This window comes from Rhinolophus hipposideros, assembly GCF_964194185.1.
Source record: "Rhinolophus hipposideros genome assembly, chromosome: 14".
Lineage (NCBI taxonomy): Eukaryota > Metazoa > Chordata > Mammalia > Chiroptera > Rhinolophidae > Rhinolophus > Rhinolophus hipposideros.
Window position 1 is genome coordinate 43,710,074 of NC_138060.1, and position 26,872 is coordinate 43,736,945.

The window sequence follows — 26,872 nt, forward strand, 5'->3', positions numbered from 1 at the left end:
CAGTATGACACGAATAGGTTAGAGTTCCATAGAATAAAAATGTGTCACTGACAATGACATGCTTTGAGGGTGCTCAGCAGTTCCATGGAGGCTGAGTCTGGGGGGTGCTTAGTGTTGAGGAGGGGCCAAGGCTTGCACACCTGTTCACGGAAGAGCCACAAGAATGGTGCTGCTGGAGCAGAGCCGAGCCTGGTGGTCCACCCTGATGACAGCACTGCAGGTAGAAGAGGTATCACTTGGGCACAGGTGAGGGGACATCACTGGGCTGAGGCATCAACACGGCAAAGCACGTCAGTGAGGACAGAAGCTCATTTGACTAGAAAAAGCTCTGAGGTGGCACACGGTGTTTTGAGCAGAATCATAAAGAAGAAAAGATCTTACTTTTCTCACTATTTCTGGAAATACTGCATGTCTAAATTGAAGAGCAAAGTACACTTGAGGGTTACAGGCGGACACACACACACACACCACTCATCCCTAAAAGTTAAGTGATTTATAAATAAGAATCCCAGTTGTATAGGTGTGTTCTCCTCTACTGGGATATCTCCCCACTGTGAGGGGTTTCATTCAGGTCTATACTTGATTCAACATTCTGGACAATATAAGGAAAACAATGTTAAAAAAAAATCCAGAGCAAATCCCTTCTAATCAAGTTTTATGAGATGGAGTCTTGAGATGCATTAAGTATTTCAATCAGTTACAGAAGAAATGAGTCACTTTGACTACCAGGGTCGTGATCCTTTGTGTCCTCATAGCTTTTTCTTTCAACCTGAAGTACTTTAAGGCTTGTCCTCCTCAGCATAAAGTAGTCACCCTTCAACAAAATTTTTAGATCAATGGTTTGCCTGCTAAAGGCAGTCATTTAAGAAGCTGAGGATAAAACATAAATTTACTTGGAGCTGGCTGGATTACTGTAGATACACTGTACTGTTTGGTCAATGCCCAATCATAGTTAATCCCCAAAGCATTCTGATTTCACTTTACATTAGGCTTTGTACTAATATTTTAATCTGTGTGTGTCTAATGTACTGGGGAATCTCTGTCAAACAAATTAAGACCTTCTGGGGAAGGCTTGATGTCCAACGAGTCTGTGAACCTTCTAGTACCCTGCTTGCTTGCTTCCCTCCCATTTCCTTCTGAGTTACCCACACCATAAAGCTTCTGAGTTACCCTGGAGGTGACTAAGTGGTTATGTTTCAAACAGTAGTTCTCCAACGACAGTCAACAGAGGGAGCTGAGATATTAACAAAGCAAGGACTCAGGGAGACTGGCTAGAGGCTGCCTAGAGAGAAAACAAAACCCCAAAACAAAATCAAGACAACAACAAAAACAAAAAACCAAAACCCGCCAAACCCCAAAACTTCTCTGTAAAGTCAAAAAAGGTGATCTGCCCAGGAACTTCATGTTTATAATTTTAATCTCTTCACCTACTTCTTTTCTATGGTTAGCAAGTTCCATAGCGATGTTCTTGTTTCCTTTTCCTCAGAAGCCAATATAATTGCTTTAGTGCATTAAACATATACTTTTCCTGTCCGATTATTTCCAGTCACACTGGGATTTTCAATGCTGTTCCTCTCCTTTTTCCGAGGCCATCCTGCCTTTTTCTAAATAGGTGATGAGTAGCGTGTCAAATTCTTAGTTTGAATCAATACCAAATATACTTTCCGTTACTGTTAAAGGGTCATAATTTTTGTCCAATAAAGCTAGATATTTGAATATGAAAGAAATCATCGAAAGAATCAGAACTCCCTCCCCTCAAAATTAGTACAATAATAAGGATGGGAAGGATTTTAGAGTTCATGACTTATTCACCAAGACCCAAGGTGTGAAAACCAAGACCCAAGGTCACAAAACTACCAGTTTACAGAGCACAAACGAGAACTCAGGCACTCTGACTTCTGGGCCAGTTAAAAAACTTAGCCCACTTGGTTTTCACAGTGACTTTCATTCTTTTGTTTTTAGGTAAATCTCACTGATATGGCTTATTTTCCCCAGTATTTCCAGGATAAGGCAGTACAAGGCAGGCAAAGGAATAGTATATATCTACTATGCCAGTGAAGAATGAGATACATTCAATTGCATGGGTACATTCTTGGCCCATTTTCTGACAATGAAGCCATGAGGCATCACTATTTGTTTTCTGGGTACACGCAACTCCAGCGCTTGTCATAGGGGAGTGGGTTGGGCAGGGAAGGTGAGTGAGGGTTCATGTACATGGGCTGTATATGTTTTCTGTTGACTATCTTTGAGGGCAATGCTATAAGAAGGACATAGAGGGTCAGAGGCTGGACCAGTCTTTGTTTAGTGATAGTCAAGCCTAGAGTCAGAGGGAAAAGGGGTCTGGGAAACGTTTGTGAGTAGAGCAAAGAGCTCGAGGATCCAAGACCAGAAGAAAGCAGCCCAAAACCATCAGTATATGAAAGGGACTCTCAGATCACTGCGTTTCTTTCAACTCGGAATGTAACTGTACTAATCACTACTTAGAATTCCTCCGGAACAAGACCCAAATTTCAGCTTATCTCTCCGTGATTAGTTTTAATCCATAGGGAAATCTGCTGTCAGCTCAGCAAAGATGCAATCAGGATAAATATCTTCAGCAGTTTGGGAGATGATGGATCAGATATCATTGAAAAGTAACAACACTCTGTAAATAGTTTTAATTTCTGTGGAAATTTTCTCTGAACCTAAACCGTAAAGAAGCCTTCCTACACTGAGGTAATACTATGTGAATTTCTGGAAACTTTTGAGTCACTGACATTGATGAAGATTTCTAATTTCTTTGGGCTCACTGAAGAAAATGGTTGGCCTCAACCAGTTCCGGGTTGGCCTCAGTCAGTCAAATATCTGCACATCTTTGAGTCACACCCTTATATACCTTGAATTAAATCATAAAATTATAAAAATTACAGTAAAGGATAGCTGATTTTCTTGGGAACAAATATTCCTGTACATTCCAAGTTATGCTGCTAGGAGAGAATGAAGGGTGCTGAAAACAGCATGCTGTAGAATAAACAAATATTTGTTCAGATCTTTCTTTAGAAAGTGGAAAGCCATATCTAACCAAAGACGGTCTGTGCCCTGCTAACTGGAGCCCTGCAAAAATCAGGATTGGCTCAAGATGACCCTGTTATCTTGGTTTTGAGGCTTCTTTAGTCTTCTGCTGTGCCATTGTGCTTGCTCAAGTCTCTGACCAGGGACAGATGGGAGCTGGTGATGGCTTGGTGCTGGTGAAATAATGATAGTCCCCACCCCACCTCCATAGCTGTAAAACCTTCAAAGCATTCACATCAAAGGACTGGAGAACAAAATCCAATAGTTACAAGTACCCGCATTCAAGGGGCAATTTCATCCATGTCTATGCCGAGGACTACCTCCCTTTACCCCCAAACAATCCCTCCTAACACAAAGAAACAAAGGAACAAACAAAAAGGAGCTAGGCAATGGAATGAAATGACACCCAGTAGTGCTGTAGGAATTATGAGAATGAAGTCAGTCAGTCTAATCCTCAAACACTTCCAAGAACAATGGGGGGAAGAGTTCCGTGGGGCATTCCACCTTCATGTGCAGGAAGCGGCTGGCATGACAGGCTCCAATCATCCGCAGGTCTGTCACCTTCATCAGGAGTTTTGGCCAAAAGTGTGTCACGTGGTGTTTTCGGTAATTGATATAGTGTTCAAAGGCCAGCAGGAAACTATCTTGATATTTTTCTATTCTCTCAACACAGGCGAGCCCTGGGCGATCTGAGGAAAAGAAAGAAGATGGATGTTACTTCAGAGGTGAAAGGAGAAGGCCTGCCTTGTCTAACGTAAGCCCTTTAGTGTGCAAGGGGGCAGATCTGAGGACTTTTCAACTCCTAGGAAAGAGCATGGATGCCACATGAACTCAGGGCTATGCAGGACCACATCCCAGGGAGTGTCATAATTTATATGAATGGAGCCAATGCTTCATTTTTATATTTCAGATAAATATTTCTGGTGTAGACAATCACCTCCATGGGTGTGAATGGCAATACCTTCCTCGTAAAATCCAGAAGGAGAAGCCTCACCTAAAGAGCTGAAATACTCGATATAATGAGGGAACGATTTTGAGTTTCCACTGGCCCCCTGGGATAAAGGGGAGGACAAGCGTGGACATGCACAGAAACGGGGAGCTGTGAAAAGAAATTTGGGGACATCACGGGATGCCTGGATGTCAAAGGAGGAATGTTGGACAAGGATTTCCCGTGAAGACGAAGCACAATATCCAGTCTTAGTTGTTTGTCAGGCTGTAATGAACCACTCCTTCCCTACTGTTATGCTTTAGTAGAATGGCTACCTGTAGCAGCCATGTGTAGGTGGTGCTGTGGGGAATCAAAATGAAAGAAAAGGAGACGTGAACCATGCTCGAGTCACCGTGTACAGAGAAGAGAAGAAGCATAGTGGGAAGTTGGAGTGAGAGGAGGCCATGATCATGTCAGGCCTGGGAACTCTTCCTAAATCTTGGGAGAACCACAGGTCTTCCTACTCTATGTGGGAGGGGACTGAAGGCAGTTTCCAAAAAATGATAAAGGGATGTCACAAGAAGGCTAGATGACTGTGGAATATCCAGGCTGCAAACATTTGGGTTACAAAAGTAATTTATAAACCTGGATGAATTCCTCATGTAGCTCCAAGAAACCCAGGTCTCCTCAGCTTGCTCTTTGTAGCTCTGATCAATTAAATTCACACTCCAACTGTTAGTGTTTGAAGTATATGTATTATTAAAAATCTAAATAACGTTCTGCTTAATCTGAAAGGAAACGTCAGGGCTAATTTCTCAATCCACCCTTCTGAGTCGAAAAATATATTGGCTTTTGGAATCCCCTATACAGCTCAAATTGCAATTTGTTTATTTTTATTTTGTGTTTTCCTTCATATTTGGTGATGCTACTCTGTGGATCTACTCATTTCCTCTTTCTCCCTCTCCCCATCTTCTCTCTTCCTTTGAGGGCACCAGAAAAATTCTCCATAGGAGCCTTTAATTTTTGATCCAAATAGAAAATCAACATAATATCGCTCTGGAAGTACTCCTTTAAAGGGAAAAAATAATCTGGGTTTTGTGGCAGCAAAACTCTGTTCTTTGATGAGAGATAAAGATAAGGTGGTCATATAAATGATATAGAGAAAAATGAGAGGACATTTTAGTGACACTCAAGTTGTACTAAACATGTTTATGAAAAATAAAACATTTTTAAAGGTCAAAGACATTTTTAACTCCCTAGACAAAATTTCTCAGATATGTCTTTCAGATCTTTTCCATTTTAGCTCTCTGCATATTACTGTAGGACCAAGGAACTTAGCAGTAGTAGCTCCCAGAAAAGTCTTTAAAGAAGAGACCTAAGGTATTGTGTAACTGAAATGCCAACCACAACAATGAGGCTGAGAAGACAACGCCCAAGAGAAATTGGAGCCTCGGAGCACTGATATGTAGCAGTGATTTGCCAAATGTAAAGTGTTTGGTAATATTTTTCTGGTCCTAGCAGTGGTAATGAAAAGTGCCCAGATCATTCAGGTGGAGAAGATTTTAAAAAGTTATTATGTCACATGGCTGTCAAGTAGGCAGAATTGGGAGGAATCATTCAGTTATGTGTTTGACAGAGTCTGGAGTCACGTTCACAAATTTTGCCATCCCCACATACTCCCTTTATTTACCTTACTGAGATTATTTACTTAATCTGTTAAATTGATTCTAAACAGAGGAAATTTCATATTGCTCACTAAATAAAAATCCATTTGACTCACTACAGAGGAAATTTCATATTATTCACTAAACAAAAATCCATTTGCCAGAAATGGATGATAATCATAAAAATGGATGTATGGTAAAAAAAACTTTATTATATTTTAGCTAAAGGTTCTTGCTGAAACTGTCCCCAAAAGGAAGGTTAGCAAGTATTAGGGTGGTGTTAAAGACAGGCTAGCATCAAACTGAATCTCTCCTTGTGCCTTGTTTAGAAGGAGCTATGACTAGAATAAAAATTGTAAAAGAAAAAGCTTCCTCACTATGTGAATGCATGTTATTTAAAACTTTCTTTGTACCACTAAAATCTCAGCTAAAAAGTTACATTGAATCCCACCTCCAGAAATATAATTTACACTTATGTAGTTCAATTTCTTTATTTTAAAGGACACTGAAGCCCAGAGAAGCTAGGCAGTTCGCTCAAGGTCACATAGGGAGTTCCTAGAAAAGCTACAAGTTTTATTGCTACTGAAGGACTGAGGGCCCCAGTTCCTTGCTGGCTGTTGATTGACTGGAGACTGCCCTCAGCTCCTAGAGGCCACCTGCAGCTCCCCATCATGTAAGCTTTCCCAACATGGCCGCATGCTTCATCAGGCCCGCAAGGAGAGTCTCTAGAGCAAGTCTGCTAGCAAGAGGGAAGCTTATCTAATGTAATGTAATGTAATCACATGGGAGTGGCATCAAATTTGCCATATTCTATTGAAGAAGCAAGTCACAGGTTCTGCATATGCTCAACAGGAGGGGTTGGTATAAGGGCGTGAACCTCAGAAGGTGGGGAACATGGGGGTTAACTTCTCAAATTCTACTGAACACTGGCTTGGGTGCTGGGTGCACAATTAGACATCTCTCTGTCCTCAAAAAGTAAATAGTTCAGAAGGAGAGATGGACAAGTTAAGGAGAGAGCTGTAGTGCAGAATGACAATTGCTGAGGCACAGCTAAATTTAGGGTATTCTGAAAATGCTGATGATGACTTTGAAATCACCTTGTATTTAAAGACTACTTTTCCTTAAAGAGTATTTTGCATTTCTTATTTATTATGACATGATTTCTGAAGAAAAAAAGGTCAGCATTATTAACCCACTCTTCATCAATGGGAATGAAAAGTCTTGATAATGAGCTATGGCTGCAAATTAAAGATGGCTGCAAATTCTTTGCCATTCCTCCCATCATAAGGTGGACTCTTAAATCTGGATTGGTGCTGGGACTTGTTTGGAAAGACTGTAGCAGAAGTGATGCTATATGACTTAGGACTGGGCCTTAAGACATCTGTAACTTCTGCTTTGGTGTCCTTGGAACTCTCCTTTTTGGAATCCACCAGTCATGTAAGAATTCTAACTATCGTGCCAGAGGAGAGACTGCATGAAGATAGGCCTGGAGCTGTGTTTGATGTCTCAGCCCTAACCCCAGCCGTCTTGGATGTTTTAAGCCACTAAATTTTGGGTGGTGTGCTATATACAGCAACAACTAACTGAAAATTAAGTTGTAGCTAAGCTATGGACAAACTCTAGCTGTAGCTCATGGTTTCTTCACCCAGAACTTAACACAGAATGGCATGGTCACTATTCCCATACTGTGTACACAAAACCAGAATGCGGCAGGGTTGGGGAACTACTGTGAGGCAGGCTGAGTAGTGTCCACTGAAGGTGGACCATTTAATAGAGTCTTGTAAATGACTCCTTTGGTTCATTCCCACTATGCTGGGAGATCAGATACCTGACACCCTCTTTTAGTTCCCAGTACATTGGCAAACCTACAATTGTTCTGTGGAGAGTGAGCTCTGATTCTAAAACTAAAGAGGGATTAAAAACTCAAGTGATTTGAATTACCACCAGACAAGCAAAAGCTCTTTTGATGTCCAGTAATGAGTCTGGACATACTCACCTGAAGACATCAGCAGGACAGCCTGAAGGAGAGCGACTTCAGTGTCATCCAGGTTGAAAGAAGACAGTGACATGCCCAGGTCAAAGATGGCATCCGACACCACCCCAAGACCCCCGTTTTTCAGCTGGCCCCGCGTCACTGCCATTTCCCCATTCAGGGTTAAAGTCTCACTTTCTGGGTCATAGCGCACAGCAGCGCGAAGGGACATGATCTCCATGCAGCAGCCTTTGAGGAGGATGATCTGGTCTTCACATGGCAGCTGAAAAGAACCAGCCCATATCAGCAAAGAACAAGCAGACAAATGTCATTCAGGAACAGACAGTAACTTAAGGGCAGCAGGAACAACATCCTGTGAAGGACATTCATCCTGCACTCTGAGCCTACACTCTGTGGCTTTTCCTTTCCTACTTGGTGGCAGACTTTGAACAACCATTTTTCATACTTCAAGTTGGTCCTAATCTTCACCTGATTTAATTTCAGTAGTTTGCATTTCTTTTGTAACAGATAAAGATCTCCAGCTGGTACTATAGTCACATGTGAAACTGCAATAGCCCCTTATTCTGGGGTTTTGTATTATAGCCCAACTGATAACTGCTTGAGAGCAGGGTTTAGGTTAAATCTGCCAACACTTTTGTCTAATAGCTCCAGCTCTACTGTTTAGCTGGCAGCTGTGCTTCTCTTTGCTTTTTGAAGCAAGTGTGCTCCTTCAGTCTCTTAAAAGGCATAGAACTAGAGAGTTGCTTACAAATGCATATTACCTAAGAGGCCCAGAGACATAAAAGCTTTGCTCAAGGTCACCCAGTGAGTTAGGGGCAGAGGTGAGACCAGTATTTAGACTTCTGGCTCCTAGAGTTTTGTTCTTCTTAGTACCTTACGCAACAGAATAACTACATACACTGGATCTTTCTGCCAATCTCATGTTAAGCTCATTTGGTTGCCCTATTAATTAGGATTTGTGATAATGTGATAACATTAATAACACATTAAAAAAAACTTTGCTAAGCAAAATAAAAAAAATCAGAGTTGTATGAATGGGGAGAATGTTTAATTAAATGCCATTAGCAAAACAATTCAAAAAGCTATTAGTTACTGGGTGTTTCTGATGAATTGGGCACTGTGCCAAGATTTATGTGCATCACCTTATTTAATCTGCACAGCAATGCAGTGAGGTTAATGTTTTAATTCTAATTTCATTTACCGATGTGGAAACCCAGGCACTGACAGGTTGAGTAAAAGGCTGGTGGTGGGGCACATGAATATTTTCTGAGTGAGGCTAGGATTTGAAGCTAGATCTGTCAGAGTCCAAAGGCAGGAGGAGAACACTGTCATTCTAGGACTCTTGTCCTGCTCCCCATACAAGAACGCAGAACATGGTGAGGCCAAAAAGGAACACCCACAGAGCCATACATAGGGGAGTCACACCACTATATTCTCGCTGGTGGCTGGGTTGGAGACACAGGAAGCAGGAGCCACACGATCTACAATCCGCCGTCCACTTCTCTGCCAACTAACCCCACTTGCTAGCCACAATCCACCGTCTGCTTCTCTGCCAACCAACCAACCTCCCTAGTGTAGCCACGGCAGTTATATTAGTGGCTAATGGCTAACTGGTTACAGCTGACGGCCAACTAGTCCCTGCTGATGGCCATCTACTACCCAAGCCAGCTCATTTCCATGTGAGGCCGAGAGCCTGGAAACTGCTCTCTGGGACTCTGTCCCCACAAACAGACTCTTTGAAGTACTTTGAATGGGGCTAAGTTTCCATAAACAATGAATATGTAAATTACACATAATTTCTATCTCTTCATTAAACATGTACAAATTCTTTTTGGGAAACACTCTTGGCAACACTCGACCAGTTCATTTTAGGTTATTGTATAAAACTGAAAGTAATACTACTTTATTACATTTAAAACACTGGGTATTTCCTATTTTTCACTCACTCTACCTAGCCACTTTACCATTTAACTTCAAATTGCTTAGCCTTTCCTACAGAGTAACAGTCATCTTGTGTTTGGTTCTGGAATCCGTACATGTGAATTCTCGTCTTCTACGCATTAAAAAAAATGACATTGATTTGCTTTTATTAGGTACTAATGTGTACTCCTCAATGACATCCTTGGAGTCCTGGAAAGAGGAAACCTGAGCATGGACACATCCTCCACAGGTAAGATGGAGAACTGGCTGCAGTGAGGGGAGGCTGGCTTTGATGCCTAGGGCAATGGTGACTTTAGCCCCATCGGGATGACCTGAGGACTTGTTAACCACCCATTACTGGCCCGAGCCTTTGTGTTTTTGCTTTTCTCCAAGTTCCCAGGTGATACTCATGCTGCTGGTTCAGGGACACCACTCTTGAGAACCACTGGCATCGAACAGCAAAGAGAAATTACTAACCAGAGCAAACCATTCATTAAAACAAAAATCTGTCATGAACTATACAAACTTGAGCAGGCCCCATATTTGTTGCCCGGTCTGATTCTAGATGAAATAGAAGTTTTCATTTTTAACTTACTGTTGATTAGTTCAAACTTAAATAAAGCTTTAATAAGTATTTGTCAAGGATCACCAAAGGTTTAAAAACTAGGCCAGATTACTTTTCCTTTAAGAGGGGTTTGTGGGATGCCGGTGAGATTTGTTTCAGCCTATGGGTAAATAATCTGTTAGTCACTTGCCAAAATAATTTCATTGAGAGAATGTTCTACCAAAGCCATGACAAGCAGAGAGGCAGGGATCCTCCCATAGACTCTTCCTGTCTCCTTAGGAGCATTATCACTCAGGTTGATTGGAAAAGATGACAGTGCCCTCTACTCTCAAAGTGGTTCTGACGTATGTTTTTGGTAGCTCTGCCAGCCATGATTTTAGATCTTTAAAAGCCCAGGGGTCCTTGCTTGGCGGGGTAACATGGATCTTAGCAGAAAATTACCATGAGCACAATTTCAGCAGCAGATACATCAAACTGCCTCTGGGAAGAAACCTCTGTCCCTCGAGACCACCTGGGATCTCCATCCCACTCCATAGGTACCTAAGGGGCTTACACAGTCATTTTCCCTCTTTGGGATTCCAAAGATGGTGTGAAAGTCTAGATTTCCCGAGGAGGCCACAAACTCCAGAAACATCCTTGTCTCTGCTGTACAAGTGAACATTCTTCTTTTTGGTAATTTGGAGACTACAAAATATCAGGATTGAAAGCGAGATGGAATCAGAACTTTGAAGCAGGCTTAAGCTTCTGAGGGAAACTTGAAACATAACCATGTTGATCCCTCACCTTTGTCACAGACATAAGTGCACCGTGTGTTTGTTACTGGTGGTGGAGATGGCTTCCTTTCTTTCTTTCTTTAACTGAAATACCTCTGCAGTGGTTGGTTTACAAGAGCTTTGCATTTTCTAAAAAAATATTTTTGGTGGGTATTTGAAGGGCAGCCTAGCTCAAGTTGTAAGGGAAGCAAGTTTCTCTTCAGACACCAAGGACTAGGCGACGAGAGACACAGCCCAGAGAGAGAGGACCAAGAAAGGTCCGGGAAAACAAACTCAACCCAATGAAAACAGAGAAAGACGACGCCCAGAGGGAGGGCAAACAAGCACAAACATATATTGAAAGCCTTAAAAGGTGTATGTATCTTGGTCCTTAAATTCCACTGTTAGGTTTGCCCCGAGGAAACAGTACTGTGAGCAGGGCCTTGGCACCCGAATGCTCATGGCAGAATATTTACTCGTATAGTAGTGAAAAATTGGAAATGAACTGAAGATCCAGTAAAAGAACATAACCTCAATTATGGTACGTCTATTCTTTGGAGTGCTATGTGGTCATTAAAAATTATTTTGTGAAAGAATACTTAAATAATATATTTTACAGTCGGGTGTAAAAAGTTAGGCACAACAGGGGGCTGGTAACATTCTGTTTATCTTGGAGCTGATTGTATGGGTGTGTTAAGTCTGTGAACATTCACTGAGTTGCACCCTTATGATATATGCTCCTTACTTTTTAATAAAAAGTTTAAGAAAGTGGTTTCATAAGTATATTCATAAAAAGTATAGCATAAACTACATTAATATATTTCATATTTCATATACATGTATGTGTTTTTCTATATGAGTTTGTATATATACACAAATTTATTTGAAAAAAAGACTCAAATAGGCTCCCAGTGGCAGCAGTCTATCTCTTGGTGATATTACCATGAATCATTACCTTTATTATGCTGCATAAATCACCAATGAATATGTATGATTTTTGTAATATCCTCTAAAACTTTAATAAATGTCAATAAAAGAAAGGATGGTGTGGAAAGCTGCACACCAAATACAGACACAAGTCAGATTCCTTCTCTAGGACTCCCGAGCTCCTCTGGGTGTGGAATATGAGTGGTTCCCATTGCAGGCTGCTAGCTGGCACATCAGGTACCCTGGCCTCTATCACAGTGAAGCTGGGGGTAAAAGGGAGGCACACTCTCTCCCAGCTGGGTCTGAGGGTCAGATACCTGTGCACTGAAGCCCACTGTTCTGTCCTTTAGGGTATGGCTTTTGTGGAGGCTCAGAGACATAGGCAACGAGAAGTATCCTCTCCATCAATGTCTGAGGTCTCTCAGACTCCAGCTGGGCTCCCATTATTGCAAACTCAAAGACACAAATGGGCTGGAAGCCAAGGTAGGACAGGATCATTCCAGTGAGAAAACTCAGCTTCTTTCTGGGTGAGACTAGATTCACTTATCACTTGGGTGGTTTGGTAAAAGACTTATAGCAGTATGTGGTTCTCTCTATCTGGTATCTTTCTAGGTCCCCTTGGAGATGTGAAGAGCAATAGAGTGGCATCTGATGAGGTTTTTCAAAGGGAAAAAGTCTCTAGAAAACATAATCGATCCCACTTAAATAAAAAAAGGAAGGTAGAGGCCAGATGGTAATGTAATGGATAAAACAGCAGTATTAACAGCTAAAATTTACGCAATACTTATGATCCAAGACCAATCCAAGTACTTATTATGACAGTTAAACCTCCCAACAGCTCTACAAGGTAGACTCTCTTATGATTCCCATTTTAAAGATGAGATAACCAACGTTTGAAGACATTTAATAACTTATCTAGGATTCTTGACCACACAACAGACTGCAGAGTCCATGCTCTCAGCTACCCCATGGCAGGACTGTTAAAATTAGGGATGAAGTGTCCCAAAGGGAACGGCTATGACCTCTGGTGGGTGAGCACTTCCAGGCAGCCTGAAGATGGGACAACAAGGTGAACTGACAAGAAAAGAGGGAAGATTTAAGGAGATATTAAGATCCTTGCTCTGTGAAGGTCATTTAACTTATTCTTGAAGATTAAGAAACAACCATCTTGCTGAGATATGTAGTTGAAAGAATATAGACTTAGACTCAAACCCAGGCCCCATGTTTGGATAAGTTAATCACACTGACCTTAATATCCTACATCTGTAAAATGGGGTTCATTAAAGCTACTCTACAAATCTGTTATAAGTATGTGCTTTAATCTGGGCAAACTTGAGCATGGTAACCAGAACATCGCAGGTGCTGATTAATGTAAGGACTGCTGTCATATTTCCCTGTGCCTGGAGTCAGATGGATGGATAGGACCTTTATCAACCTCATTTGGACAAGCTAATGAATGATAACTGAATAGAGGAGGTGGGGAAATGAAAATGAAACAACGTGCATTTTCATTTTGTACTGACATTACTTTCATAGGACTAAGTTGCTACTTGTTAATATTAAATTATATATAATACTCAGTATTCCTGGAAATTGATAGAACTATAATGACAAATAATGCAGAAAGAAAAATAATTTCCTCACCTCACAAAACATAGGTAACTTTTTGGCAAAATCCACCACTCTGGTAATTGCTGGTGTGATGATTTTTGTAAAATGGCTGAAGGCTTCCAAGTCAACCTTTCCACCTTCTGGGGCATTTACTATTGGTGCTTGTCCAATATCTTCTGGCTAAGGAAAAGAAACAAAAAAGATTTAAATGAAACCGTTTAAGGGATCTTTACTTATTCTAGTTCTCACGTGGCAAAGTCTCTTCTGAACTGCCAACCCGTAGTTTCCAGTTTTTCACATAGTTTATTAACAAACTGTACAGTTTTCACATTGTTCTCTGAGCAAAGATGTGTGTCTTGGCTATTACTGTAATAGGCTCCCAGTGATAATAGTCACAGGATTGTGATGGAAGGATGGAAGGAAGGGAGGGAGGGAGGGAGGACTAGAGGGAGAGAGGGAGTGATGGAAGGAAGGAAGAAAGGAAGGAAAGAAAGAAAGAAAAGAAGGAGAGAGAGAGAGAGAGAGAGAGAGAGAGAGAGAGAGAGAAACAAGAGGAATTTGGAGTTTGCTTCTGAATGCACAAAGGGCATACACTTACACCAGGTGACATAAAATCTAGGGCACTTTCAGAGCATTGCACATTCTTTTTTTTTAAATAACCATTTTTTTTTTCTTGAAAGGCAAAGTATCTTTATTTTTTTATTGGGGAATAATATGTTTCTCCAGGGCCCATCAGCTCCAAGTCGTTGTCCTTCAATCTAGTTGTGGAGGGCGCAGTTCAGCTCCAAGTCCAGATGCTGTTTTGAATCTTAGTTGCAGGGGGCGCAGCCCACCATCCCATGTGGGAATTGAACCGACAACCTTATTTGAGAGTTGAGAGCTCACACTCTAACTGAGTCATCTGGCCACCCTTCTAGAAGCTTAGCTGCAGCTCGTTGTCTTCAATCTACTGTATTTTGCCAAAAATAAGATCGGGTCTTATATTAATTTTTGCTCCAAAAGACTCATTAGGGCATATTTTCAGGAGATGTCTTATTTTTTCATGTACAATAATCTACATTTATTCAAATACAGTCATGTCATCTTCTTCTGGAACATTGTCATAATGTATTAAATGTGTCCGTCTGATTGACGATCTTAATTGGGGCTTATTTTCAGGGTAGGTCGTATTTTCAGGGAAACATGGTAGTTGTGGAGGGCGCAGCTCCCTGGCCCATGTGGGAATCAAACTGGCAACCCTGTTAGAGCTCGCACTCTAACCAACTGAGCCATCCGGCTGCCCCTGGAGCATTGCACATTCTGATGCCTATCTTTGTGTGTGAGGTGGGCACAATGCGGGCAGTGAGGGAGAGTGTGGTGGGGCAGCCCCAGCAAACAGTACTCTGTGGATTCATTCTTGCTTCTGACTCAGCAGCAGGGGCTTGATGTCCTGTCTGCCCTCCAGACTCCAGTAGGAGGAAGTCTCCGCTGGCTGAGGGAGACCATCTCTAGGCTGCCTACAGGAATTGAGCTGGGCAAACTTAGCAAACCTTTAGGCAGAGTAGGAGTTTTACTGGTATTTAATAGCACTTCTCTGCCATTCACTAATCCATGGCCTTGCTGTTTGAGGGTGGTGGAACAGCTCAACTTTACTGTGCGTCAGAATCACCGGCTTGCTGGGCCCACCCCCAGAGTTTTATCAGTAAGTCAGGGGTGGTGCCTGGGTGTCTGCATTTCTAACCGGTTCCCAGGACACGCTGATGCTGCTGGCCTGGGACCACACTTAGAGATCTGCTGGGTTAGCAGTAACCACATCCAGCTCAGCGGGAACCAGTTACCATATTTCTTCCCACATCTTCCCTATTACTGCTCACAGCTCATTTTTAGCAGGAAGCAAAGCAAAGAATGATGCTTTTTTTGTTGCCAGGACATGAGGGTCAACAGGAGCAGCCCATGCCCTCCCAGGGTGGTAGGAGTCATGATCACAGGGGAAGATTGTTAAATATATTACATAACAAACTCTGGCAGCATTGACCTTTTTTTGATTATCCAGCAGGTTCTTCTGTTTATTTTATTTTACTTTTTAATTGTTTGTTTTTGGGGCAGTGAGTAGACCAGAAAGAAATCTGGTTTCTGTCATGTTTTCATAACTAGTGGCGATCTTTTGGGGTAACTGTTGGCATAGCCAGCTCATGGAAGGCTTCTGTTCTGTTGGCTTTCTGGATGCAGATGGAATTGATGGAATAATCACGTGTACAGCTTCCTTCTCTTTCTTTTTCGCATAGACTGAACTAAGGGAAAAGGTACATCAGTTCCTCCTTTGGGCATTGCTGCTTCTTGAATCCTTCAGACCTCCCTGGTGGTCTTTATAATTACTCTCACCCTGAAAATGAGGCTCATCTCACCTGCTTTGTCTACTTTACAACTCTGTTATGATGATAAACTGATAAAAGGAACATGGACACACATTAAAAAAGGTAGGGAGTCACACACACACACACACACACACACACTTACTTTTGGCCTGTTTGAACCCAAACATCTTCCTACTGAACACTGATAGATCTAATCTAATTGTATTTACATGGTATTCAGTGTCCTTTGAAATGTCAGTGGGTTAATACTGATGTTAATTTCCATTCAATCTGTGGGTTTGTGGTGTATTTGAATCACCACCTGTGACACCCCTAAAGATGTGAAAAAAGGAGACACAACTAGTAATTAAATGTCCCCGAGCCTCAGGACACTACTACGGGCTCTCCCTTTTTCCTGGGACAATCAGGCACAGGATGGTGAGGGTGGTGGTAGAAATGATGGATGGATATAGTAAACCCTTACGAGGTTGCTAATGATATGACACGTGCTTATATCTATTACTGTTACATCATTTGGTAAAGGCATAAAGGCTCCTGAGCCTTAGAGAGACGAAGTAACATGCCGAAAGTCACATAAATAAAACGCATCAGAGGCAAACATTGAACTCAGGCTATCTGATTCCAATCTCCATGTGCATAACTACTCAACTACCCAGCCTTCTTCTGATGTAGTTATAACAATTTTGGGTGATAGAAGCCTTCCTGACTTGATTGAACGTGTCTTACGACCTGTCTACACAGTGCACACATGGCCAAATCACTCATCCTGTATCATCCCATGCTTCTTTTCTGAGGCTATCCCAATGGAGAGAATGTGTAAAATCAGACAGTTGCTCTGCCAAGTCAAACTGCTAGTCTCTATTTCTGACTTGAGTCCTGGTCTTAGAGTAAAAAATGATGAAGAAACTCCTTTTGAGGAATAAGTTACTTACCCATTCCAGATAAATGAACACTTCTAGATTTTATGATAAGCTATCATTTTAATCCCTTATGATATAGTACTATATTATTATTAACATAATAGGCCTCCTCAAATTTTGTTTCAGAGCAAGATGGGCCACCATCACATAAAAATAAATAAAATAATCTGCATAGCAGTGCTGTAAGCAAACAAACAAAGGGTTATCAGATACTCAAGAGACACACATCCTAATGTGTAGAAGCCTCTTCAGGACACAGATACCATTTAGCAAAGCTGTCTTCAATGAAGGATTCCTAAGTCCTTGCAGGAAAATTCACCACTCAGGAGAGTGCAATTTTCATCATGAACATAAATACTCAATTGAGGTCATCCTTTTGCAAGGAATATTTGTAAATATGTAACCTGGCTGAAACACAGGGCTTAACTGTACTGTCTCTGAGGATGGGCTGGTGGAACTGTATGTTCTATTTAATAAATATTTATTAAGTTCTGTTCTGGTTATCTATTGCTGTGTAACAAACTACCCCCAAATTTAATGGCTTAAAAACAATACATTTTTACTTTCAGAGTTCTGGGGCTGGATGGGCTCAGCTGGGTGGTTCTCACTTGGGGTCCCTCCTACATCTGTCATCAAATGGCAGCAAAGGCTGGTGTCACCTGAAGGCTTCTTCACTCACATTTCTGGTGCCTGGGCTGGTTGAGAATCTCTCCATGTGGTCTCTCCACATAGATAGCTTGCCCTTCCTCACAGCATGGTGGTCTTAGGGTAGTTGAGTTGGACCTTTTTTTTTTTTTACATGGCAGTTGGCTGTTATCAGGACCAGGAGGCTTCCCCCTTCAAGATAACCAAGTAGAAACTGCAAGCCTTCTTATGACTCAGGCTTAGAAGTCACTCTTCCCAAATCCATTGTTTAAAGGAATCATAGACCAGCCTATTTCAAGGGGAGAGAGGAAGAGACTTTTCCTCTCCATGGCACACAATGGGCTGTGTATACAGGGAGGAAAGAATCTAATAGCAGCCATCTTGGAGAAAAGCTACCACAAATTTCAACCACACATGTGATAGACACTGGTGAAAAAGCTGAATGGAACATGGTCCTTCCGCTGAGGAGATGTGAGGTGATCCCAGGCACAGAAGGGGAATGGCTGACAGAAATGAAGTTCACTGTAATGACAAATGGGACAGTGGACGCATTCTGATCTCCCCCAGCACCCCTCTAAGAAAAAAACTGCCTGAAGAAGTGGTCATTTGTATTAGGATCAAGAGGGGCTATTTCTTGAACAGATCAAGGCTCTACAAAATATGCATTTCATGTCAGCTTCACAGGGGGAATGGGAGATTGGTGGGTAAAACAGCTGCTCTGTAAATGTTACCGTCCTGAAGAAAACTCTATTGTGCCTTGATAGTCTCATGGTCCTGACAAAAAAAAAAAAAAAAAAAACTAACAGCAAATCATTCTGTGCCACACCTTCTTGGGTTCTTTCTATAGATGATCAGACTGATGAAAACTGTTAGGAGTCTTGGAGTTATAAGTTGCTGCTTTTAATTACTAGCAATGGTGCTATATGCTCTGAAGAGACCACCCTATTTAAAGTGAAGTCTCTCCCCAGTTCCAATTCACAATTTCCCTCATTGCATTTACCGCTGCCTGCATCTGTCTTGTTTGTTTAATCCTTACTGTCTGTCTTTTCCCACTAGAATATGGCTGAGCTTTTCCACGACCTGGCATGTAGTAGCTGCTCAATAATAAATGTTTCCTAAATAAAAGAACAAATCTGTAAGTCTGGAAAGAAGCACTGTAGTGACCACTGAATTGGTTTAGTTATACTAGTACCCATTCTCTTCTGGGAGGTAAAGAAAAATAGAGATGTAGGATTTCCTAGGAGAAGTACAGGATGTGCCCCAAACCTTCCACCTTACTTGGGATTCAGCTTGGTCACTACTCTGAATGGCAGTGCCAGGCCTGGAAGTGTTTCCTCAATGTCCATTTAAGGCTGACACATTCAGGGAAAGGAACGATTTAGGCTTGGGGTTAGGCAGGACTCTGTCTTGCTATGCCCAAAATATACTGTGTTAGAATCTATCTATCTATCTATCTATCTATCTATCTATCTATCTATCTATCTATCTATCTATCTATCTATCCATCCATCCATCCATCCATCCATCCATCCATCCATCCATCCATCCATCCATCCATCCATCCATCTAGAATTAATGTTTTCTGGCTGAAATACCAGGGTGAGCCTGAGGGTGCAGATCAAGGCACTAAGAGGCAGCCCCTCCAAAGACCTGTCTTTCGAAGGCCCTCTGGGTTTGCACAGGAGGCCAAATTGTACCAAATTGTGTAGTGGTTTAGAGTATGGGTCCTGGAACTGGGCTGCATCCATCACCACCGCTTACTAGCTGCAGGAGCTTAGGTAAGTTTCCTTAACTTTTCTGCCTCAGTTCCTTCCTCTGTGAAATGGAGATACTAACCCCATCTACCTACAGGGTTGGGATAGGAAGTTAATGTATGAAAAGCACTTCAAATAGTACCTGGCATTTGGTAAGGGCCATGCTGCATGTTTGCTAACATTGCTGTTGGTGCACGCCATCCAGACTGTGTTAGAACCCACTCATCACAACAATGGAAGTGTTTGAAGGCAGGTGGATTACAGGTAAACTTTTTCCTTCTAAAAATTTCCTTTAAGGTTGTACTGTTTTCATGAAAAAAACCTATTCCATTATAATGGTGATGGTGAGGTACAAGGACAATCATACCACTAAATCTTGTTCCGATGGGAAGGTACTCTATGTACCTGGGAGACACAAATAAACCCACAGATCTGATGCCAGGGCTCTGTGAGATGCTCATAAAAGGTTCTTGTCATAAACCAAGAGCAGGGTCAGTATCTGTGATGGTCTAATCCAGCTGGTGGTGGGATGGGTAGTCCATCTAGTGAGCTGGGTGGAGGGCCTGAACTTGGAACCCCAAGACCTAAGTTGGCTTTTGGGCCTGGCTCAGCCACTTTCTAGTAGTTTGATCATGGTGAGCCACTTAAGGCCTTGGGCTTGGTTTGCATATTTGTCAAATGGGGAGAGTAATCCCAGAGACCTCAAAGCATTGTAAGGTCCAAAGGACCTTCCCAAATACATGGGAAGGACTTTCACAATGGTTATTTTTAATAAAAACATCAAACATTGATATTCCAAGGGTCCTGAAAGTCCTGTTTTCTTGACACAGCTCCTGCCCCCATCCCTACTACGTGTTCCCATTGTCTTCCTAGACTTGAGGTCATTTATTTTAAGCTAAACGTTTTGTATTCTATGGACATAAAAATGCATTTGAGATATGGGACACTTCATTCTAGGGGTTATTCTAAAGGGAATATTTTGGAGCTAATTTAGCAGACTAAGTATGTATATACCTGAGGGAAGAAATGGGTATAAAAAGGGAAAGCTGGCTGGCAGGCAAAGAATTTTACTAATAGATGCAGGGCTGGCCTTACTAATAGCAGAAGCAAACAGATCATGTGGCCTTAGAAACTGCAATGGAATGCAGTGACCTGTAAATAGTAGATGGTAGGAGTGACCTTTGTTCTCAGACAGACTTGGATTCAGATCCTGGCTCTGCAAGTCATTTCACTCCTCAGAGCTGCAGTTTCCCTATGGTAACCCCCGCATCCAAGGGTGTGAGGACTAAATGAACTGAGGTAGAAAGCACCGGCATGCAGCAATATTCAGCTATGCTGGAGAGTCTCACCAGGAATTTCCGTTTCTGCTTCCAGTGGCTGCCTTGGGCATTGGTGGCCACGTGGGCTTCGGTGACGGTTTTGATGAGCTCCCACTCCTCATCGGTGGGCTCTGGCTTGTGCCCAATGGATTTCTGCAGCTCTTCCCGCCGTCTCTTTTCCCGGTTCTCCTCAATCAGCTTCCGCTTTGCTAGCCGCTTGCTGTCATCCAGTACCACTGGGAGAAGGAGAGAGTGAGACAAAGCACACAGATACTCCCTAGACACATGGCAGACTGCACGTCCCGGGGCCTCGGCGGGGGGGGGGGGGGGGGGCACTGGTGCATAGATGGCTCGGTGGAGCCTACAGGGTGGGGTCACACAAGGGACTTTCTACCCTTAGTGGCAAGCACCCCTGACTAGCCATGGTCCAACATGAGCCCGAGTACCAAACTCCCAATGTCCAGCCAGCTTTTCAAAACAAAGGCCTGGGGGTGGGTGGAAACTGGGCATCCCGATTCCATAGAAGGTGGCCAGAAATAAGAAGGAACCCACGGGTTCACAGAAGAGTCGTATTTAGCCAAAGATGTGAATTCACTCTTAGGGATTTCTGTAACTTCCTTACTGCTCCAGAATAGCTCCTACGGTAGTATGGAGAACTTTCTTACTAAGATAAATCAGTTAGGGAGGGTCAAGAAAAGTTCTGAAGCAACAAATAGGAGACTGATGATCCTTTCCTCAGAGGAAAAAGGACTCTAGCTCTTCATTAGTTCCCTTAAGGAATATAGGAATGTGGCTGGGCCTATCTTGGGTTTTATAGGTATTCATTTTGCATTACTCTCTACCTGGTAAACCCCTTACTGGTGGTTAAGGAGCCCGGGCTTTGTAATCTAGAAAGACCTGGGTTTGAATCCTGACCCTACCACATTCTAGCTGTGTGACCTCTGGCAAATTACTTAGGCTCTCTGAGCTTACATTTCTTCCTACATAAAATGGGATCAATAATATCCACTTCACAGGGTATTCAATGAGATAATGCACCACAAGTGCTCAGTAAATGTAGCCATGGTTTTTATCATTTATGCGAAAGGGAAATAAGAAGCGCAGGTAACAAGAACCCTATACTTCTGTGGTAATTTCCAAAACAAAACCATTTCACCAGACTCTTAGTAATTATCAGTGGAATGGAAAGACTGAGGTTTTACACTACTGAGTCACAGTATTTTAGAACTGGAAGGGATCTTAGATATCTAGTCCAACTCCTTCCTTTCACAGAGGAGAAAGCTGATCCAGAGAAATCACGACTTGCCTAAGGTCACACAGCAAGTTCATGGCAGAGCCCAGGCAAGACCCAGGACTCCTGACTCCAGTTCTATAACATCATTGTCCTAGGGCCATTTCTTGATGAAGGTTTGACCTGGTAGGAAAGAAGAAAAGCAAACATAGCAGGAGCCAGAGAACTAAAGGCGCTCGGCTAGTCCAGAGAGTAAGGAAACCCCAGTTCATCTCTATTTGACTGAATCACCAAAGTCAGGTGAGCATCGACAAAGGTGGGAAATATGAATGAGCCTTGTTCCGTCATTTTAGTTCACTCTTTAAAGGGAGAAGAGAAAGGCAGCTATACTCATAGGCCCATTTCCCAAACTCTGCCAGGGATGGTGGCAGCTGACATACATTATCTAATTAAATCCTGAAAACAACCTGCAAAGTAGATGATAATTTCACAGAAGGGAAACCAGATGTTAAATCGGATGGTCACACACCTAGTAAGGAGATCTGAATTCCATAATGCCCGAGCTCTTATAATACCTCACAAGCAAGTCAAGGGCACTCACAATTAACTTCCACCCAGTCTAGAGTAACACTACGTTTTTAACCTCATAAATATTCATATCTTTAACTTCTCCATAAAATAATGAAATGGATACTGAATAATAACAGTTCATAATAGTGGGACATCTAAGTATTTGGTTCTCGGTCATTTTTACATATCCTTATCAGGCATATTGTTGGCAAGGGCTAAAAAGCCTTTAAAAGATAAAGATAGAGAACACACTTAGTCAGAGGTGGGATTAACCCAGGATTTCCAGCCTAATGCCTTAACACAACCCTCCTCCTTTTTTAAAGACTTCCCATTCTGTTAAATGGGCAAACCAGGACATTCCACAGATATTTTTGTTCTAGCTGAGAGAACCCTGTTTGTCACATAAATGTAAGCCATGATTATTTCATTTTTCATGAGGAAAAACCTCAATGCATTCTTTTTTTCTTTCCTTTATTCTTTTTTTTTTAAACTCAAAGTTGAAATCCTTCATTGATGTGCAAAATGTTTATGCCAGTAGAAATCATTAACCTTGATACCTGGTAAAAGGGAGGCCACACATTCAGAATGACACGATTCTTACTTTATTATTAGATTAACTGACGTGACTGGTGTAAATCCCTTGCACAGTGTGGGGAGAAGAGACCCCAACAGTGGCTAATTTCACCACCATATGCTGTGGCACTTTGAAAACTGGGTAGGACGACTTCAGCTTGGAATGTTTTTTACGGCTGAAAATATAACAAACAACCAACTGCAGGATGACTCATGCAATAGCACTCAACTTCACATTCTTCAGAAATTTCTGAACATGATGTTTTCTGCCAGTGCCCCGTCTCCAAAAATAACCACAAAATAAATTCCTGTCTCTGCTGCTGAAATAACATTAGGACTTGTCCATGAGGCTCAGGCCCTGTGAATGTTGGGTGTAAAATTACACCTTCTCAACATGGATGGACTAGACCTCTCATTTGGACTCCCTGTGGCAATCAGAGTATTGCTAACAGCCTTGCAAATGTGATAAGGCTAATTTAATCTCACTCATCACCTGGATACCTTGAGAGTTAGGAGTTGATAAGGGAGAGGTAGGATAGAAACCACTGAGCTACGGCTGTAGGAATGCTAGGTGCCTTCCCTTTGTCCACATGGGTTCCTGATTGCTTTTCTGTCTGCTTGATCTCCTTGAACCAAATCTTTCCCCAACCAACACCCCTTGAATATAAAGCAAAGGAGATTACTTACAATCTGTTGCCATGCCAACATAGATGCATTTTTTAAAGCGACATTCCTGGCACTGATTTCGTGTAACTTTGTCTATGACACATTTTCCTTCATATTTACAGGAATAGGATGGATGGAGATTTTTCTGAATGGTTCTTCTAAAGAAACCCTACACAAAAAAAGAAAGATCCAAGACAACAGTTTCATATTTTCTAGAAATAAATGAATCCAGAATTTTGTGTCCACATAGCTGTGATGGAATTGTTTTGGACCTGAACCTGTGTATGGACCTGTAACTCTACTTAATCAAATATAGGACAACTAGCCCAAAGGGACTCTAAAGAATTCTCAATCAGAGCTGAAGGAGATGTCACAGGACTACAGACTCAACGATTTTTTGGCACTTTTTTTTTTTTAAGGAAAAGAGGCTAATGGGGACAATCTAGTGTTTGTTTATATTTTTTCTAAACATTGAGTAATATAAATAAATTACATTATTTCATTTCATAGAGTGCCATAATTGTGTGGCTACATTACTCTACGAAGAGATTTGTTATACTTTAAACTGGAGAATAAAAGAGCTAGATACTTGCAATACTTTATTAATCCATAATTTAATCATTTAGTAATTAAATGGATGTAACAGTTTAGAGATTTCATTTGATTCTTGTTTGTGACTCTTGCGATTGCCTAGACCCGTTCAGGTAGCCCTTGAAATAATAGTACTTTAGGTTCTTTCTCTACCAGATTTTTTCCCACAGCTCATTGCATTGGGATTTTACCTTTCATAGCACTGTTTTTCTCCAGTAGTCAGAGATATTACCCCTAAAGTTCCTATGTTTCTCCCTTTCTTAGGACATGGGAGAGTGCCACTGTAAAGTTTTCTGAGGATACCATAGGCTTGTAGAACATTCTCAAGGGTGTGTTACACTAGAACCTTTCTGGACATGATGTTTAAGCCTTGGCAATTATACTTCTGTATGGTAGGTATTAATAATTGTAAAGAGCACTTACTGTGAGCGGTACATTGCAGAGTGCTCTAGGCACATTCCATATCTTTCTATCTCTTCTACAACCCTATGAAGTAGGTACTCTTAACGTCTCCATTGTAGGGATTAAACAACTAAGCTTCGGCCTGGTTAAATCACTTGCCCCAAATCACATGGTAGGTACATGTTGGAACTTGCCTGGAACCCAAATAACTGCTTGTATGATATAGATTGAATCCAATTTTACTGTATTATTTAAATATTATAGATGAACAAATTAAAAATAGTCCCCTCCCACTCCTCAAAAAGAAAAATAAATAAACCCCTTCGTTTTAGTAGAATAGCAAGGCAAAACAAATTTGAAGGATGTTGTGTACTAAAGTTTAAAGGGGACCTCTAACTTTGTTTTGTACCTGGGGGGACTGAAATGCCAGTTGACCTAGATTAAGCCCAAATTTTAATTATCCCGTTTAAGTTTCCTTGGCTTTGATTATGTACATATACCACTTTCATATTCCTTACTCAGACATAAGAGCTCTTCCTTATAATGAAAAAGTCAAAGGTAGGATTTTATATTGGGCACAGAGGAATAAAATGGAAAAATAACAGCAATAACTGAAACTAATGGTCTTGATTTGGGAGCATGTGTACAAAACCCTTGTTATCATTTCTGTTGTTCAAGTTCTCACAGAAAAACTGTCATATTATATTTGGGTTTTGCATTCTTAAACACTTGAGTCCACTAGTTTGAATGATGTTGATACACTGTTATAAGATTCACTAAATCACACACGGGGCAGCTGTTTGGCAGGTTGACAGTGTTTCCCTGGGTATTCAAGGTACGCAAATCCTGCCAAAGCACGAATGTCACGGCATGCCACAGAGTGTAAAATAAGCTTCCCTGTGAATCTCCTTCCTTTACCTCTGTTACTCTCTATCCAGTCCACCCTTCAAGGGTTACGTCTGCCTGCAGGGCAAAAGAAACCTGGAGATTCCAGGCAAGAAGAGTATGTTATTGACAGGGAAGTGAGGGGTTGGGTAGCCTACCTCCTTCTGGAGGAGGCAAAACTTCCCCAGAGAGGAAACTCCAAATCCCAGGGCACCCAGTGAGAATGCTGACTGCTGCTATGAGGATGGGACAGTTGTTTATCTGAAGCTGGGGAGACCCTTTTCTCACCCACATTCTGACATTGACTCATGTGCTGGCAGGTGGGGAGCACACTGAAGAGTCAGCTAACACTGAGGAGAGAGTGAGGTGTGATATACCAGCCACAGGGGTAACATTCATTTCTCCCAAAAGGCTACTCTGTGAATTTTTAAATGGAATGAATGAAATAATTTATACTTGGCTTATTTTGCAAAAAGTATTGAGGTAGCAGGCTCTGCTGTTCATTTTGCCATCTTTTCTGTGGCATAGCTCTGATGATGTTTCTTGGGCACTTCGTGGACCAAGGCCCTTTTAAGATGCTGGCCTTCCTTAGCTCTAATAAAGGCGTATTTTGACCACCTTATTTGAGTAAATGTAGAGATGCTAGGTCCCTTAATTTTAAAAAGTGACAAAATTAAGTTCTGGAAGTGAATTTGGATAGAAAATATTTAACACAGTCTATTTATAAAAAAAACCTTTTTTGAGGTGACGTGACAAAAGGGATGTCCCAGGGAATGATTAAGGACATATATTCATATATTCCATTGATGATTTATTGGTGAATAGAAGTTTTGTTTTATAAATCAATATCAGAAATGTTTCCCTCCATTTTGAGAAGAACTGGATCCCTTTCTTAGTGGTTTGAGATGAGGCACTAATCAGTGTGATAAGGAGCTAAGTGTCACCCTCCTACTTCAATATTTGGGCAACTGTTCAAAAACCTTTCTTAAAAAAAAAGATTTATTGTGGAGCAGTATCCACATTCTTTCTACAAAGGATGCACAAAAACTGGCCTATCACAACAGACAAAACACCTCTAAAAGATTTCCACTTCGGGGTAAAATGGGCAAAGAAGATTCTCCCTACATACATTGCAAGTATGGGGTAGAAATATTTTTACATTACAGGTTTGAATAAATAATACATGAAACATAACCTTTTTCATCTTTGGCCACACTTAAAAACTGTGTTTCATTTGAAAAAAGTCTTTTGTCTTTTTCCAAGATACTTTGTCCTCAATTAAATGATCTGCATGACCACACTAAGAAGGCTTCTTCCTGATTTTACGATTGAGGCAATCCTAGAAACAGGGTTCTGATCTGAGATGAAGATACAGAGGCTGAGGAATCTAGTTTTATGCTACATGAGTTCTTCTTTTGAGTAAACCTCAATGGAAACAGTCCCCAACATCCTACGATTTGGGGAAAAGAGGCTATGGATTTCTTGATCACCAAGAAAGACATGTAAAGCAGGGACATGGGTTGATATGCTTGATTCTCCTTTTGTTTAAGT

At 41.5% G+C, this 26,872-nt stretch overlaps 2 protein-coding genes across 18 annotated transcripts in view; one reads left to right on the forward strand and one right to left on the reverse strand.

Annotated features, from left to right (window-relative positions):
* NR1D2 (nuclear receptor subfamily 1 group D member 2) overlaps positions 1-25,030 on the forward strand; it is a 134,993-nt gene extending 109,963 nt beyond the window's left edge. Inside the window, exons 9-11 of the transcript XR_013994933.1 lie at positions 3,725-3,805; positions 9,730-9,806; positions 23,566-25,030. The gene's annotated coding sequence lies outside the window, so the exon portion shown is untranslated. The remainder of the gene's footprint in view (positions 1-3,724; positions 3,806-9,729; positions 9,807-23,565) is intronic.
* The window catches only part of THRB (thyroid hormone receptor beta), a gene marked incomplete at its 5' end in the record, with an annotated part of 331,491 nt that overhangs the window by 686 nt on the left and 303,933 nt on the right, over positions 1-26,872 (reverse strand). For 16 of the 17 annotated variants that reach the window (XM_081073416.1, XM_081073425.1, XM_081073413.1 and 13 more), the window contains 5 exons: positions 640-3,740; positions 7,640-7,898; positions 13,445-13,591; positions 20,434-20,639; positions 23,465-23,612. In XM_081073416.1, the coding sequence (XP_080929542.1) occupies positions 3,499-3,740; positions 7,640-7,898; positions 13,445-13,591; positions 20,434-20,639; positions 23,465-23,612 (1,002 nt within the window). In that variant the 3' untranslated portion in view covers positions 640-3,498. Of the gene's footprint in view, positions 1-140; positions 215-639; positions 3,741-7,639; positions 7,899-13,444; positions 13,592-20,433; positions 20,640-23,464; positions 23,613-26,872 lie in introns of those variants that run through there. The other variant, XM_081073410.1, reaches the window with a different exon arrangement.